Source organism: Convolutriloba macropyga, chromosome 14 (genome assembly GCF_964194025.1).
Source record: "Convolutriloba macropyga chromosome 14, txConMacr16.3, whole genome shotgun sequence".
Classification (NCBI taxonomy): Eukaryota; Metazoa; Xenacoelomorpha; order Acoela; family Convolutidae; genus Convolutriloba; species Convolutriloba macropyga.
This window is the reverse complement of record NC_134481.1, coordinates 39,247,949-39,265,861: the sequence shown is the minus strand read 5'-3', so window position 1 is coordinate 39,265,861 and position 17,913 is coordinate 39,247,949. Positions and strand designations below refer to the sequence as shown.

Genomic DNA, 17,913 nt, shown 5'->3' with positions numbered 1-17,913 from the left:
TTTGACTATTTTTATTATTAGTAGCCGCCCTCATAGCAGCCGCTATTATAGTGGCCCTATTTTCTTTTTTTACAATTCAAAGAATTTGAATTGTATTGGGGCGCTGTCTTTTTTTTAAGATCTGTTCGCACATTTTCGTGATTTTGAAAGTCAAATTGAAGTAGTGATTTTGGTCACGCCGAAACAGGAAATGGAGCGAAAAAGCGAGCGATTTTGCGGTGCGAAATTTTTTTGCTCTAATTTTTAAGTAGAAAGAAAACGGTGTTTGAACGAAAATTCGCTTCCTCGCTAGTGGTTTTTTTTTGTGTCGCATGCGGCAATTTCACTTTGATTTTTACTGTTTTTTAGATTTTTTTTGGATCGGATTTTTTTCTAAATGGTTTTCCCAATCCATTCATAGTTCATTTTAGGCCTAGTTTTTTGTTAGAACCAAATTTACATTTCTCGCTAGTGGTTTGTTGTTCTCGCTAACGTCATTTTGACATTGGTTTTCTGTTTTTTTTTGTTTTTTTTTACCTGATTTTTTAGAAATGGTTTTCCCCAATTCACTCAGTCCGTTCTAGGTCTATTTTTTGTTTAGTCAATGAAAATTCTTTGAATTGTACGTCAGGAGTTGTACTGCAATGTTTTTTCACTTCGTCGAATAAAAGTTTGTTTCGCTGAACCGTAAGTCACAGCTTGTTCAAAATTTTGCTTGAAATCTTTGATTTAACTGGGCTACTTTTATTCTTCGCTCATTCTTCTCAAAGTGCTATTCCATCAAGGATGAGGCAATAGCCGCCCTCATCTTCTCAGTTGGCTATTATAGTGCTCTTAATTGTTTTCACTTCCCTATACAATTTTTTAAATTTCTCTAGGCTAGTCTCACTCTTATCTAATTCTGCTGAAAGTCTTTTTGAACAGCAGTTGGCCAGCAGAGAAATCTAAAATGAACAAAAAATGAAAGCAAAAGTAGAAGCGGGATAAACCCATGAAACAGTTTTTGATGCTCCGTGTTTGAATTATCTAGGCTAGTTTCATTCTTCTCGTTTCTAATTCATTCTTATCGTCTGTTCTAATTAGTTTTAGTTACTTAGTTACCAGGTGTAATGTTTGTTGGTGTGTCCTCCATGTATCCTCCATTAATAGACAGTAGTATGTTTCACTACAAAATACAATAAAGCTTGAATTTCAAAATGTTTCTACAAAATTCAATTCTCCGTAATTTCAATTGCAATCTAGGTAATGGAAATCAGTAGTGGCGTTTTTTTGTTTTTTGTTTGCTGGGTATACTTTTAATTAGCTTAAATTACACAAATAAGTGGGCTTTGGGGCAGCGGTCAAAGTCAAATTTTACTTTGAGTTGGTTCCGGCTTTGTTTTTCAAAAAATTTTTGCCTTTTTTTTATTTCTCATATGTCACCACCTTTTTGTTTGATTTACCGCACTCACTGTTTCAAGTGCATGGAATTTAGATTTCATTCAAAACAGTTGCTCGGTTACGTGCAAGGTCAAAAAGTGAAATCAGAAGGAAAAGGATAAACCGAAAAAATCCCAGGCAATGAGTTAATGGTTAAAAACAGTGCATTAAGTTTAAAAAGTTCTTTAGAGTGTAATGTAATTAGTATTAGTAGTCATCTTAGTCTCGTCCAATTCAGAGGCTGAACTTACCCTACTTTTAGAAAATAAAATAAAATAAGGTTGTCAGTTTTCTTGTACTATTTAAATCGCAGGTGGGTCAGTGTGGTTAACCGCAGCTATTTTCCAACTATCTGCTCGCTATGTTAAATAATTGTCCCTGGCAGGCGGTAGGGCGTGCTTTGCACATGTCAGATTTTACCCCTCAGTGAAGTAGGAGGCATATCGAAGCACAGTGGTCTGCTGCGGTTCGCAACAATTTGATGCCTAAAAATGATACTTTTTATTTCCTTGGTGCACTGGAATACCTAAATTATAATTAATTTGCATTGTCTAGACTGTTATTGTTAACAAGGGCCTTTTAATTGCAGCGAAGTGATAGGGAGGCTATTGCTGATATCTTTTTGGTTTGTTTGTTCAATTTTCCGGATTGAAATTCACATTTTCTTTGGTCGTCATCTTGGTTTTGTTACCACCATGTATCACGCACCGAGGAGTCAATTCGCAAATTTCTCTCATGACTTTTTCAATGAGCAGCTGAATTGTTGTACATGATGTCATTTGTTAGTTCCTTAGGATGCGGTTTTAGGTCTGTAGGGTGATAAGTTTTTTAATGATGAATGACTCAGCTCACTCAATGAAACGATAAATGATCTAGTTATTAAATCCAGTTTGAGAATGCGCGTTCTAATTTAAATTTAATAGAGGCAGCCCAAGCTTAGAATTTACATGGCAATAGCTGTACTATATTACTTTAAGGGCATTAGTGCTTGAAATTTGGTTTGAAAATATGGGTTGAAATTAAAATTAGAATATCATTATTGGAAGCGCTTTTTGTCTGTCTTTTCTCAATGTGTCTAAACAGTTTATTTAGCGGCTTTTGTACGGCAATCGGCCAACTATGCTTTCTGAATTTATTAACAACTCTTGCACAACTTGACTTTTGACTTTTGAGGAGCCGTGACTTTTGACTTTTAGCTTGAACTTTCTCGAACATTCTTTCGCTCGTTTGAGCGGTTTAACTGGACTTTCTGTCAATAACGGGATGAACTTGTAAAGCTCGTGGAGCTGTACTAAGTGTACGGTTCTCTAATGACTAGATTAAAAAGTTGAAAATATTTAGGAAAAAATTTAGAAGTATTTCAATAGGTAATAGTCATAAACATCTCTTTTTGCATTTTTTTCTTATTCTGTCTCCAGATTGAGAATAATTGACATATTTGAATTAAAGAATCCGAAAATTTTTTGCCACCGCATTGTGATATGATATTAATAATAAAAGGCATTTTGTGAAAGTCAAAAAAGAACTGCAAGAATATCGCAGCAAAGTTTTGAAAATATCGGTGTTATCTTTATAGAAATTAATTATCCAGATATAGGCATGAATTTAATCAGATTTAATAATTTATGATTTCTGTGAGCTAAGTAATGCAATGCATTAAATATGTAATAATTTTCATTAATTGACAGCTCATTCCGAAAAAGTTGATTTCCGTCGAATAAAGTTTCAATATTTTTGCTGATATTTTACAGTTGTTTTAGTGGCATCAACGTTGCTTCTACAGTATTTGAAGCTTAGTTTTGGCCTAATATTTTCAACAATCAAACTAATTTTATGAGAAATGCAGAATGAGGAAAAGCAAACTCTTCGTTTAATTAAACTTTGATAGTCTTGCATAGTCTTGAACCATTCGTACAACTCCGATGTTTTAATCTGTCTTGTGTGTAAGAATAAAGGGGGGGGGGGGGGAGCTAAGATAAAATACAAAATTTGCGTTTTCTTGATGAACTCTACTAAAGTTACTTTTAAGAAAGAATTATCTCGAATCCTGCAATTTTTGTTTATCCTTCTAAAATTTGTTTTGATTTGTTTCCCTAGATGACAATGCTTCCTAGAAAAGTGTCCCTAGAAGAATTAATCTGGTGTTTTGGTTAGTAAACTGCTCGATTTTAACAGATTTTGCATTTTTTCAGGTAATATATTTGACTCGACAAGTTGAAGTAGACGTCTATTATGAGGCGATTAGCCGAGACAACTACTTTGAGATGATGGCGAGGAAGAGTTACGAGTTCCAAAAGAGAATGGATGAACTGCAAAAGAAGCAGGAAGCTGTGGCTCCTGCGACTGCCGTGGCTGCCAATAACCCCGTTGTCAACAACAACAGCAGTGGTGGCCAAGGATTAGGCTGCACCATTGGACCCCTGTCGTCAAGTCAAGCCATGCCCACTACCATGCATATGAATACGTCAAATGTTAGTTGAAATTTAGTTAGCTTTGACTGCGTTTGTCTGCGAAATAGCCGATTAATCGATAGCCCACATTTTTTAAATAGAATTTTAGATCTTTTCCGTTTGTGCCCCCCCCCCCCCCCCCCCCCAAATACGTTATGCACCCCCAGTTACAGAGCACGTGTCAGCATATAGTAAATCATTATGTAAAAAAAATATGGCACGTGCTTCTGGGGGTGCAAATAATATGCAACCACTAAGCTGGGGGAGGGTACAAACCGAAAAGATACAGAATTTATATCAGCAACGTGACTTTTCGAGAGCTTTCGTGGACCCCCTCCCCCTCACTCGATATCACTGATTTACAATGTTTAGGATGTGATGAATCAGTGTGAACCTGTCAGCTCAAATGGATCCATCCTTTCCTCCCTTCTCAACAACAGTCGCCCGGGAGGAGCTGGGACAGATCCACAGCCCCAACAACAACAACTAAACTCAGCCTCCAATGCGAACTCCGTCTGCATAACGACCTCTGCTGCCTCTTTTGTATCATCCTCTGGACACATCTCTACTCCTCTCCAACCCGCCTCAGCCACGGGTCCGGGTTGCTACCCTGGAGCGATCCACCCCACTCCCACATCCGACCATTCTTCTCTCGACTCGAGGAGTAATGTCAACGCCACTGCTGTTTGTAGTTCCGCCTCGACACCTGTATATAGTAACGTAAATAACAATAACGCCCACAGTGCCTCCATTTCTCACGACCAATCAAACTCCATAACAACATCCGCCTCTTCGCACGTGACGACAGCTGCTGCTGCCTCTGCGAAATCAACAAACAACTCTTCTGTAATTACGACGACCAGTGCAGATAAAAATGTCTCACCTGTGAATTCCACGACAATGCCAGTGCCAGATGGTGTGAGTACAAATGAGTGCAAGACATCGTCGGAGTCTTCTTCGACTTCAGAAACTGACCCTTCCAAAGAAATCACTGGTCATGTCAAACAAGAGCCAGTTGTCAAGGTTTTTACTTCTGTTAGATTTTATGAAAATATGGAAATCAAGTTATTCTGCGCATTTTTAGCAGGAATTTTTTGAACTATGTGCCAATGGGAGTTACCTATACTAATTGTTTAATAGACATCAGACGTCGTTTGAGATGCCATAGAATAAAGTTGATAATTTATAGCGTCGTCATTGTCCCAATTGGCTATTATCCAGATTCTTCATATTTTGTTTCTTCGTCGATCAAAACGTGTCACTATCTTCTCTAATTTTTCATCATTTTGCTTGATACGTTTTTAATAGCCGCACAGCGATACCTGGGGCTATTAGTGGCCTTCTCTTGGTTTTTTACAATTCAAAGAACTTGAATTGTATTGGGGCGCTGTCTTTTTTTTTAAGATCTGTTCGCACATTTTCATGATTTTTGAAGTCAAATTGGAGTGGTGATTTTGGTAACGCCGAAACAGGAAGTGGAACGAAAAAGCGAGTGGTTTTGCGGAGTGAAATTTTTTTGCTCTTATTTCGAAGTAGTGAGAAAACGGTGTTTGAACAAAAATTCGCTTTCTCGGTAGTGGTTTTTTGTTCACATGCGGCAATTTCGCTTCGATTTTTACTGTTTTTTGGATTTTTTGATGGTTCGGATTTTTTCTAAATGGTTTTCCCAATCCATTCATAGTTGATTCTAGACCTAGTTTTTTGTTTGAATCAATTTTCCATTTCTCGCTAATAGTTTTTTGTTTACGTGTGGCATTTTTACATTGATTTTCTGTTCTTTTTTAATTTTTATCTAAGTTTTTTAGAAATGATTTTTCCAATTAACTCATAGTCCGTTCTGGGTCTAGTTTTCGTTTAGTCAGTGAAAATTCTTTGAAGTGTACGTCAGTACTTGTCCTGCTATGTTTTTTTTCCTCAAGATTTTTGTTACGACCATATGACGTCACAGCCACTTTTTGTTCATTCGTTCATGCAATTTCAACTGAAACGCGTGCGTGACGTCATTTTTCGCTCTTATTGGAGCGAGTTTTTTGTTCATTCGCGTGATTAAATTTTTGGTCACACGTGACTTACAGCAGTCTCAAAAATGACTTCCTCACTTCGAATTTAACTTTTATTTACTTTATTTCAAAGAGATAAGGTCAAGTGAATGTGTCACTCTAAATGGAATTTATTTAAGAGCAGCTGATAGAGGTAGCAATAATTTTTTTTTCAGATTCAATCAAAATATAACATCTCAGCTTTCAATGAAAAGAGTATTAATTGGTGTGTCTACTGTTTTTGAGACTGCAGATCTACGAAGCTATTGCGGCTATTTTCTGACAACAGCTATTTTAAATTGCTCTCAAACAGTTTGTAGTGTCTTTTCTGGTCCGGCTATTTGTCTCTTTATACCCCCTTTTTCGTGTGACTAATGAATTTTTGTAACTTTGTTTTGAGAAATGGAATAATGTGTAACACAGGTGCATATTTTAAAATGCCGAAAGTCTGCAGCGCCAGAAGTCAAAATGCTAAAAGTTCCTATTAAGCCAGAAGATGACTTCCGTCATTTTAAACGTAAACGTATCATGTTTTAAGCATGGTTACGTGACTGTGCAGAAGTCACTTCGAAATTCTGACTTAATATCTCGATTCGTTTCGCGGTTCTCGATAAACGCCAGAAGTTCATTGACTTCAAGCACAGTCACGTGATCATTACGTAAATATCCGAATTAGAGCATCGAGCACATCTCTTAGAGCTTTATTACGGAACTACCGAAACAACCGAGTAGACAGTTCCATTTTGCTCGTGAAAAATAGTTAGCTTAAGTTAGCGTTTATCAAAGCCAAGCGCTTGCCAGCCTGTTGTTTGACAGCAGTTTGGTTGGCATTGTTTGATTTCTTTAGGCTGGTATCTTTTTCTCATCCTGTTGAACTCGTTTTAAGAGCCGTTATTATAACTTCATTTTTGAGTGATTAATAGCCGCCCTCATCTTCTCAGCCGGCTATTATAGCGCTCCTATTTTTTTACAATTCAAAGAATTTGAATTGTATTGGGGCGCTGTCTTTTTTTTTAAGATCTGTTCACACATTTTCATGATTTTCGAAGTCAAATTGGAGTAGTGATTTTGGTCACGTCGAAACAGGAAGTGGAGCGAAAAGGCGAGTTGTTTTGCGGCGTGAATTTTTTTCGCTCCAAATTTAAAGTAGATTGAGAAAACGGTGTTTGAACAAAAATTCGCTTTCTCGCTAGTGGTTTTTCGTTCACATGCGGCAATTTGACTTTGATTTTTACTGTTTTTTCGATTTTTTTTTGGATCGGATTTTTTCTAAATGGTTTTACCAATCCATTCATAGTCCGTTCTAGGTCTATTTCTCTGTTTAGTCAATGAAAATTCTTTGAATTGTACGTCAGGACTTGTCCTGCTATGTTTTTTATTTCGTCGAACTTTTTTTCGCTTTACCCATGTTTGCTGCTTTTTCGACATTTTGCATGAATTATTTTTGACTTCTTTAGGCTAGTTTCACTCTTCTGTCATTCTGCTCAAAGTCTTTTTAAACCAGCTGCTTAGCAAAGCAATTCAAAATGAAGAGATTCAGTATAAAAAAAATCAAAGTCAGAATTAGAAACGGGATAAACCCCATAAAGCCCATTTTTAGATGCCCGGTACTTGAACTTTGTTCTCATAAGTTTTAGTTACTATAATGCTTATTGTTATTGATATTAGACCCTGTAGCCGCTCACTGAGAAAGAAGTATGTTCAATTACGAAATGACATCAAAATAAATCGCACTTAAAAATGTTTAAACAAAAATCAATTGTTGTTGATATTTTCTTTTCTTTCAATCCCAATAAAGTTATGGGAATCAACGGCGGCTATTTTCCGGCAATCTGCCGGGTATGTTCTCATTTGCTCTCATTGTTTGTTGCTACTATAAAAGGGTTGAGGAGCCGTTTGAGAGTCCGTGGTAGCTTAGTGGTAAAGATGTCAGACGTGTATCCTGGAGATCAAGGTTCGAACCCCTAAAAAGTCGTAGTTTTTGCACACCTAAAACATTTCTAAGCTACACAGTTAAAGTGGTCCTCGCCTGTCGTTCGAGAGCAATTCATCCGACGTTAAAGGCTTTCAAGGTCGGAAAACGAATTCAAGGTCGGGATAATCGATTAAACTCAACTCTTTGACGCCTATTACTTGAGTTTGCTAGTTTTCTAATTGCTCTGGAACGAATGGGGAAATGGGAAGCAATTATTGTAAACGCATGCTTTGCAAAGTTTTAACTTGACCGTTTTTAGGCTTTTGTTCTGGAACATTTTTTGACTTGTGAGTTTTTACGCTTGATTTCTGCAGTTTTGGAGTGATCTAAGTTGCCCTTTCTGAAATAAATTTTGTTGCTATTAAAAATTCGAATAAGAGCGAAAACGAATCCACGACACTGTAGCCCAGTGTTTGAATATTTTGGGTCCTTGATCGAACCTACGTGGGGTCGGTGTTTTTTTTACACCCATAAAACATTTCTAAGCCTACGCCCCAACCCCTCTAAATTAAACTGCCCCCGCTTGTTCGAGAGTAATTCATCAGACGTTTGTCTACATTTATATACGATTACTAGGTCTAAGGCTAATTGGTATAGGTTCTGCTTCTTTCAGCGTACCACGCGTGCTTAAACTTTACTAAGACGCGTGCTTAAACTTTACTATCAAGTACAACTCAAGTTTCATGTTTTGAAGCTTTTATCAGAGAAAGTAATAATGGCAATTTTCGCTTTTCTTCACACTGTTATTGCAAGTTTGAATAGAATTTTTACTAGTCAGCATTTGCGATTTTGATTATTCAATTGGCACTTGAGACATTGTATGGGGCAGGTTGTACTGATGTTTTTCTCTGATCGTACTTTTTCTGAAAGATTTGGCATCTTATCGACTTCTCCTCCAATTTAGATGCTAATTCCTCCATATTTATCGATTCTAAACAAGCTGCAAACCCATTCAGAACCTTTCTGGACACCAAAAAATTGGCTTTCAATTCTCCATTTTTCTTACTCGTTCAATCTTAATTAAGGTCAGTTAGGTCAATATTGGCTATTGGCCGGCTATTTTTAATTGCTGTTAAGCGATAGCGAGGCTATCATTACATCTCGTAGAATTTGATTTCTTGTGGGGGCTGCCTTTTTCCAAGATATGTCCACACATTCTGGTTCTTGGAAGTCAAATTGGAGTAGTAATTTTGGTCACGCTGAAACAGGAAGTTGAGCAGTTGGACAATTTTTTGGCGTGAAATTTTCCCCTCTAATTATATAGTGAAAACGCTGTTTTAACAAGGAACCGTTTTATCGCTTTCAGTTTTTTGGTCACTGTCAGCAATTTGACTTTGATTTTTTTTACTGTTTATTTATTTTATCCGGTTTTTTTCTAAATGTTTCCCATTTGTTGGTCTAGGTTTTGTTAGGGCAATGAAATTTTTTTGAAATGCAGTTCAGGACTTGTCCGACTATGTTTTTTTTACTTCGTGGAACAAAAATTTGTTTCTCTTTTCAGTTCACAGCTTGTTCATTAAGCGAGAAATCTTTTTAAATGCTCTAGGCTAGTTTCACTCTTTCTTGTGCTGCTCAATGTGCTTTTTACCAGCAGTTGCTCAGCAGAATAATCTAGAATCAATAGAGTCGGTATCGGAAAACGAAATCAAAAATAGAAACCGGATAAACCCATAAATCCCAATTTTAGGTGTTCGCTACTTGTACTTTGTTCTTATTTCTCAGTTACCCCTCTAATGCTTTTTGGTACTGATACTAGCCCCTGTATCTCCTCATTAAAAATAGGAGTATGTCCAACTACGAAATGGCGTCAAACTAGTTTGCACTTTAGAAATTTTTTGGCACAAAAAGCACTTATTTCCATTTGTTCTCTTCTGTTCTTTCAATCCCAATCGGGGTTATGGAAATCAATATCCGCTGTTTTCCGGTAAACTGCTGGGAATATTTTTCAGTTTTTGCAATCCCAAATTGGGTTTATTGGGGAAGTTATCACTGAATCTGATAACTGCTATAAACTGCATTAAGGAATTTAGCTTCTTTCATTCTGTAATTTAAGGTCTTTTTACCCACGGCAACTTTTAAAAAAAGAGTGTGGCGTTTTTCGTTGCCTGAAATATTTTTCTTCAATTGGTCAAAATTATTCAAGATGCAAGAGCAAATAGTTAAAGTTGTTAATAAGCAAATACGTTCAATTCTCATAATAAAAACGTTTCAGGATGAGCCAATGGACACCCTTGATGCAAATGTTCATTCAGCTGGAATCAAGAAAGAGCACAATGTAAGTTTCGCATTTTACACTTATCGCCTTTTCGAAGATTATTTTATTGAATCAACTTCTAATTCATTAATTTTCTTCATACACTTTTTTTGACTCTCAAAAGTCTGCATTATCAAAAGTCATGCTGTAATTTTTTCGGTTTCCTAATCGCACGGTCATTTTAGGACGTGGAAATGAAAGCTGAGCCTGCATCCGACACGAAAGAAAGCTCTGATAACTCATCTCCAAATGACAAAACTGAATCTAGTTCGCCGTCAAGTAACGTGAAGAAAGAACCCGACACTGATCCAGTCAAAACTGAGGTTCATGTGAAGAAATTCTCTCTGGATGAAATCCGACAATCGCTGTGGCCGGTTCTACAGCATATTATTGGACAGCCGGAAAGTGAACCGTTCAGGGTTCCAGTGGACTACGAGAGTCTGGGATTGACAGATTACCCGGAAGTGGTCAAGGAACCGATGGATATCTCGACGATTAGGAGGAACATGTTTGATGAAGAGAAGTACTGCGATGACCCGTGGGTTTTTGTTTCTCACATGCAGCTCATGTTTGCAAATGCATGGCTGTATAACAGAAAGGCTACGAAGATCTACAAGAGCACCACAAGGGTGAGCCTTAAAGCAAAAAAATGTTCAAAGTAGAACTTCGGTTGAGATTGTGTTATTTTATTACATCAAGTTGAAATACTGCTCCCCTATTTTACGCTGTGACTTCCAATTGAATAATGTTCATAATATCATATTTATGTCGGTATTAGAATGTTATTTCGCCCCTAATGAGGGGAGGGGGGCAATTGATGGAGATAATAGTAATAACCAACAGTATTAATTCGACCATTTAAGGTTAAAATCATTGATCTAGCATGTTGTCTGAAGGAATTAAATAGGTTGTGTTATCAACAAGATCGTGCCCTTAAGAACTCCCGCAAAAATTGACAATGACGAAAATGAAATAAACACACGTGATAGTAACAACGATTTGATTCGGTAGCTAAGCCATGATTTAATAAAACCCTTTCAATAGTTACTCAATTTCTCCAACAAACAAACATTGATCTCCAATAAATTTGGTGAAATATTTTGGGTGGTTCTATTTCAGCTAAGCGAGATCTTCTACGAGCGGATAGACGAGGCCATGCGCAATCTGGGCTTCTGTTGTGGCCAACACCTGACATTCAGCCCCATTCCCATCTACTGCTACCAGAAGCTGTGTCACATTCCCAGGGATGCCAAGTACTTCGTCTGGACCAACACCGCACCCAAGACAGGCATTCTGAGCGAGAAGTATATTTACTGTGCTAAGTGTTTCAATGAGACTTCTGTCGGACTGGATCTGGACGAGTTCCCGGTCTCTGATGAACCGGGTGTTCCAGGGGCGCAGGTGTTGAACGTGCACAAAACAGCCTTTGAGCAGGTATGTTTGTGACAATCTTAGTTTGCGCTTAATGTAATTGAGGTTGATAAAATCGCTCTGTTGTGTTCGGTAAACCGTTTTGAGGCTGCAGCTTAATGAGTTCAAAATTAATTTGCCAAACATCTGTGTGACAGAGTTTGCTGTTCTCTCCGGAACCCCAAAAGTTTCCTAATTTTTGTATTTTAAGAAATGCTCAATTGTGGAGTGCAAATTTGAAATTTGTGGATCTTGGTAAATTTTGTTGTACTTTATTTTGCAAAGGCGTAGCAGTATTGAACATTTTTTAAATACTGTTCCTATGTTGACCACGAAAGTGTTAACAGAAAGGTTTCACATTGTCGTTCGACAGAAAAGAATATTTTAATGCTGTAACATGATTGTGCTCAGGTGACGAACAACAGCGTGGAATGCGAGAAGTTTATCAAGTGCTGTGGCTGTGGTCGCAACTGGCACGTGATCTGTGCCATGTACCTGCCAGCCATCTCCAAAGAGTTCCACTGCCCCACCTGTCTCCGTTTGCACCATGGAATCCACTCCGGTCTCACCCTACACCAGTCACAAGAACTGGCCAAGTTCTCTGCCAGTCGGCTGCCCACCAACAAAATGGCCTCCTTCATCGGTTAGTGACGCCGAATGAGGTTCCTTGAAAAAAAAAAGAATCTTTGATTCTGAGATCAAATTCTATCGAATTCAACCCACAAAAATGAATTGACCGTTGACTTGAATACCAACACCTGACTGGTAATTGCCGCCCTGGATTGCAAGAAAACCAAATGACCCTACATACGCGAAAATAAACAAAGGAAGCGGAAGAAATAGGAGAAAGAAAACCACCTTTTTCTAAAATTTGTGGTGTTAAAATTATCGAGTACCAAATACAACGTTGATTAAATGCACAATACTCGTTCACAGAAAAATTTTTTGGAAACATAAATTTAAAGTCACACAAACCTTCAGTAAGTTTGATAGACATGTTAATTTCGATGTCTGTTTTTGTAGAACGGAATGTGAACAAGTTCCTGAAGCCGAATGACTGCCCTCACGTGTCAATTCGGGTGCTGAGCTGTTCGACAAAGATGGCGGAAGTGCAACCCAAGATGCAGGCCAGGTTCCCGGAGTACCCGAAGCAGTTCCCCTACAGACACAAGGCCCTCTTTGCCTTCACCCAGGTGGACAACCGAGATGTCTGTATCTTCGGCATGACAGTGCAGGAGTACGGGTCTGATTGCCCGCAGCCTAACACGAGGTAACAGTCATTCAAAGCATTGTTTCAAAGTCATTTCGAAAGTTGATGAAATGAGAGGGCAGAATTAAGGAAAATTGTGGATACTTGTTAATTGCTCTCAGCTGTATAAATGCTCAATACCGTGAATTTGAGATCATCAATGAAATATTAGCTGCGGGCTATTTCGCAGAAAGAAATATTGATGTAGCGGTCTTAGCAATTGAGTAGTTTGTATTTTTGAACTTACTGGTAAAGATTGATGATATATTTCAACTTTTAAAAATGGAAGAGCTGTAAATTAGGTCATTATTATGTTGTAGTCGAACATGTGTTTCTAGTGTATCTCAAGTGAGTGGTGGATATTTGTTTAGACGCGTGTACCTTTCATACCTGGACAGTGTGTTCTTCTTTGAACCGAGACGCCTCCGAACAGCTTTATATCACCGCATCCTAATCGCCTACTTCGACTACTGCAAACAGTTGGGATACGACTACGCGCATATCTGGGCCTGTCCTCCGGGCGAGGGCGATGACTACATTTTTCACTGTCATCCTCCGGAACAGAAGACCCCAAAGCCAAAAAGACTTCAGGACTGGTACAAGTTGATGCTGGATCAGGCGCAAGGCGAGGGAGTCATCGAGGACTACCGCGATGTGCAGAAAGCGTGCGAGGATGCCAGTCCAAGCGGGTTTACGTCAGCCACGCAGTTGCCTTACTTCGAGGGCGATTACTGGCCGAAGGTTCTAGAAGATCTGATCACTCAAGTTGGAGATTCGAATAAAGGTGGCAATAACAGTGGTAATGGATCCAACAATGTCAATTCCTCAAGCAGTAATAACGGACCTGGATCAAATGGAGGGAATGCTGGTTCGGCTAACCAGGTGACTGCTCCCGGAGAGGAGGAAATTCACAGTGTCGAGAGCGACCCAGCCATGACTCCCGGTGCCCATGACGGAGACGTGGGAGCCAACACGCCTTCAGCCGATCACATGGTCTGTAGAGAAAATCGTTCAGTTGCTATAACAATCATATTAGAAACAAGCTAAAATGTGCTGCTGAAAGTGAACAAAATCCAACTATTTCTAAGAAAAGCTGAGTTTAACTTAGACTCAAACAAAGTCAGTAGCAGATATATTAATCCTGCTGGTCTTTTTATAGCTACGAAGCTGTAAGCTGAGCGTAGCTATATTGCGGTGCTCTTGGTTTTCTTTTTGTTTCGTCGTCTGACGCTCTTTTTATAGCTGCGAAGCTGTAAGCTGAGCGAAGCTATATTGCGGTGCTCTTGGTTTTTTTTTGTTTCGTCGTCTGACGCTCTTTTTAAGGCTGCGAAGCTGTAAGCTGAGCGTAGCTATATTGCGGTGCTCTTGGTTTTTTTTGTTTCGTCGTCTGACGCTCTTTTTATAGCTGCAAAGCTGTAAGCTAAGCGAAGCTATATTGCGGTGCTCTTGGTTTTTTTGTTTCGTCGTCTGACGCTCTTTTTTTGTTTCACATTTGTTCACACAGCAAAGCTGAAGTCAAATTTCCTGAATGACTTCTTCCTCTCACTAACGGCATTTGCGCGCGTGACGTCATTTCTCACGCGCTTTAGCATAAGTTTTTTGGTTATTTGCTTGATTAGATTTTGATCATACGTGACTTACCTCACTCAATAAAATGACTTTTGCACTTTAAAACTTAAGTTTAGTTTGAATTTGTTTCAGGTCAAAGGAACTCATTTGTGCAGTAAAGGTCCCTAATAAGAGGCTTCTGCGGAATGAATTTTAACAAGCTTTATTAGTTTATCGCTGAATGTTTTTTACCTAGTTTTTTGAGCAGCGTTTTTTTTCAATTTAGATCTGTATCTGTTTCTATCTCTATTATATGGCACGCAGCTCTTCTTTCGCAGCTATTCCGGCAATCTGCTGGCCATGTTTTCGATTTACATTTGTTCACACAGCAAAGCTGAAAAAGTCAAATTTTCTGACTTTTTCCTCTCACTAACGGCATTTTCGCGCGTGACGTCATTTCTCGCTCGATTTAGCGAAAGTTTTTAGTTTATTTGCCTGAATAGATTTTGATCATACGTGATTTACCTCACTCAATAAAATGACTTTTGCTCTTTAAAACTTAAGTTTAGTTTGAATTTGTTTAAGGTCAAAGGAACTCATTTGTGCAGTAAAGGTCCCTAATAAGAGGCTTCTACGGAATGAATTTTAACAAGCTTTATTAGTTTATCGCTGAATGTTGTTTACCTAGTTTTTTGAGCAGCGTTTTTTTCAACTTATATCTCTATCTGTTTCTGTCTCTATTATATGGCACGCAGCTCTTCTTTCGCAGCTATTTCGGCAATCTGCCGGCCATGTTTTCGATTTACATTTGTTCACACAGCAAAGCTGAAATCTAATTTTCTGAATGACTTCTTCCTCTCACTAACGGCATTTGCGCGCGTGACGTCATTTCTCACGCGCTTTAGCAGAAGTTTTTTGGTTATTTGTGTGATTAGATTTTGATCATACGTGACTTACCTCACTCAATAAAATGACTTTTGCACTTTAAAACTTAAGTTTAAATTGAATTTGTTTAAGGTCAAAGGAACTCATATGTGCAGTAACGGTCGCTAATAGGAGGCTTCTGTGGAATGAATTTTAACAAGCTTTTTTAATTTATCGCTGAATGTTTTTTAGCCTAATTTATTGAGCGGCGTCGATTTTTTCAATTTAGATCTGTATGTTTCTATCTCTATTATATGGCACGCAGCTCTATTCTTTCACAGCTGTTCCGGCAATCTGTCGGCTATGTTTTTAGTAGCCGAACAGCGATAGCTGGGGCTATTATTGGCCTTCTTTTGTTTTTTTTATTTCGTCGTCGCGATTTTTGTTACGAGCATATGACGTCACAACCACTTGAAAACTGCTTTTTGCTCATTCGTTCATGCAATTTCAACTAAAGTGCGTGCATGACGTCATTTTTCGCTCTTAGTGGATTGAGTTTTTTATAGCTGCGAATCTGTAAGCTGAGCGTAGCTATATTGCAGTGCTCTTGGTTTTTTTGTTTCGTCATCTGACGCTCTTTTTTCATTTTACATTTGTTCACACAGCAAAGCTGAAAAAGTCAAATTTTCTGAATGACTTCTTCCTCTCACTAACGGCATTTGCACGCGTGACGTCATTTCTCACTCGCTTTAGCGACAGTTTTTAGGTTATTTGCGCGATTAGATTTTGATCATACGTAAAGGTCCCTAATAAGAGGCTTCTGCGGAATGAATTTTAACAAGCTTTATTAGTTTATCGCTGAATGTTTACCTAGTTTTTTGAGCAGCGTTTTTTTTTCAATTTAGATCTGTATCTGTTTCTATCTCTATTATATGGCACGCAGCTCTTCTTTCGCAGCTATTCCGGCAATCTGCTGGCCATGTTTTCGATTTACATTTGTTCACACAGCAAAGCTGAAAAAGTCAAATTTTCTGACTTTTTCCTCTCACTAACGGCATTTTCGCGCGTGACGTCATTTCTCACTCGATTTAGCGAAAGTTTTTAGTTTATTTGCCTGAATAGATTTTGATCATACGTGATTTACCTCACTCAATAAAATGACTTTTGCTCTTTAAAACTTAAGTTTAGTTTGAATTTGTTTAAGGTCAAAGGAACTCATTTGTGCAGTAAAGGTCCCTAATAAGAGGCTTCTACGGAATGAATTTTAACAAGCTTTATTAGTTTATCGCTGAATGTTGTTTACCTAGTTTTTTGAGCAGCGTTTTTTTCAACTTATATCTCTATCTGTTTCTGTCTCTATTATATGGCACGCAGCTCTTCTTTCGCAGCTATTTCGGCAATCTGCCGGCCATGTTTTCGATTTACATTTGTTCACACAGCAAAGCTGAAATCTAATTTTCTGAATGACTTCTTCCTCTCACTAACGGCATTTGCGCGCGTGACGTCATTTCTCACGCGCTTTAGCAGAAGTTTTTTGGTTATTTGTGTGATTAGATTTTGATCATACGTGACTTACCTCACTCAATAAAATGACTTTTGCACTTTAAAACTTAAGTTTAAATTGAATTTGTTTAAGGTCAAAGGAACTCATATGTGCAGTAACGGTCGCTAATAGGAGGCTTCTGTGGAATGAATTTTAACAAGCTTTTTTAATTTATCGCTGAATGTTTTTTAGCCTAATTTATTGAGCGGCGTCGATTTTTTCAATTTAGATCTGTATGTTTCTATCTCTATTATATGGCACGCAGCTCTATTCTTTCACAGCTGTTCCGGCAATCTGTCGGCTATGTTTTTAGTAGCCGAACAGCGATAGCTGGGGCTATTATTGGCCTTCTTTTGTTTTTTTTATTTCGTCGTCGCGATTTTTGTTACGAGCATATGACGTCACAACCACTTGAAAACTGCTTTTTGCTCATTCGTTCATGCAATTTCAACTAAAGTGCGTGCATGACGTCATTTTTCGCTCTTAGTGGATTGAGTTTTTTATAGCTGCGAATCTGTAAGCTGAGCGTAGCTATATTGCAGTGCTCTTGGTTTTTTTGTTTCGTCATCTGACGCTCTTTTTTCATTTTACATTTGTTCACACAGCAAAGCTGAAAAAGTCAAATTTTCTGAATGACTTCTTCCTCTCACTAACGGCATTTGCACGCGTGACGTCATTTCTCACTCGCTTTAGCGACAGTTTTTAGGTTATTTGCGCGATTAGATTTTGATCATACGTAAAGGTCCCTAATAAGAGGCTTCTGCGGAATGAATTTTAACAAGCTTTATTAGTTTATCGCTGAATGTTTTTTACCTAGTTTTTTGAGCAGCGTTTTTTTTTTCAATTTAGATCTGTATCTGTTTCTATCTCTATTATATGGCACGCAGCTCTTCTTTCGCAGCTATTCCGGCAATCTGCTGGCCATGTTTTCGATTTACATTTGTTCACACAGCAAAGCTGAAAAAGTCAAATTTTCTGACTTTTTCCTCTCACTAACGGCATTTTCGCGCGTGACGTCATTTCTCACTCGATTTAGCGAAAGTTTTTAGTTTATTTGCCTGAATAGATTTTGATCATACGTGATTTACCTCACTCAATAAAATGACTTTTGCTCTTTAAAACTTAAGTTTAGTTTGAATTTGTTTAAGGTCAAAGGAACTCATTTGTGCAGTAAAGGTCCCTA

At 38.1% G+C, this 17,913-nt stretch overlaps 1 protein-coding gene across 1 annotated transcript in view; it reads left to right on the top strand.

Annotated features, from left to right (window-relative positions):
- The window catches only part of LOC142353219 (uncharacterized), a 511,758-nt gene that overhangs the window by 481,390 nt on the left and 12,455 nt on the right, over positions 1-17,913 (top strand). The window contains exons 9-16 of the mRNA XM_075405449.1: positions 3,591-3,869; positions 4,221-4,871; positions 10,075-10,137; positions 10,302-10,745; positions 11,236-11,550; positions 11,938-12,169; positions 12,550-12,796; positions 13,147-13,768. Coding sequence (XP_075261564.1) covers positions 3,591-3,869; positions 4,221-4,871; positions 10,075-10,137; positions 10,302-10,745; positions 11,236-11,550; positions 11,938-12,169; positions 12,550-12,796; positions 13,147-13,768 — 2,853 coding nt within the window. The remainder of the gene's footprint in view (positions 1-3,590; positions 3,870-4,220; positions 4,872-10,074; positions 10,138-10,301; positions 10,746-11,235; positions 11,551-11,937; positions 12,170-12,549; positions 12,797-13,146; positions 13,769-17,913) is intronic.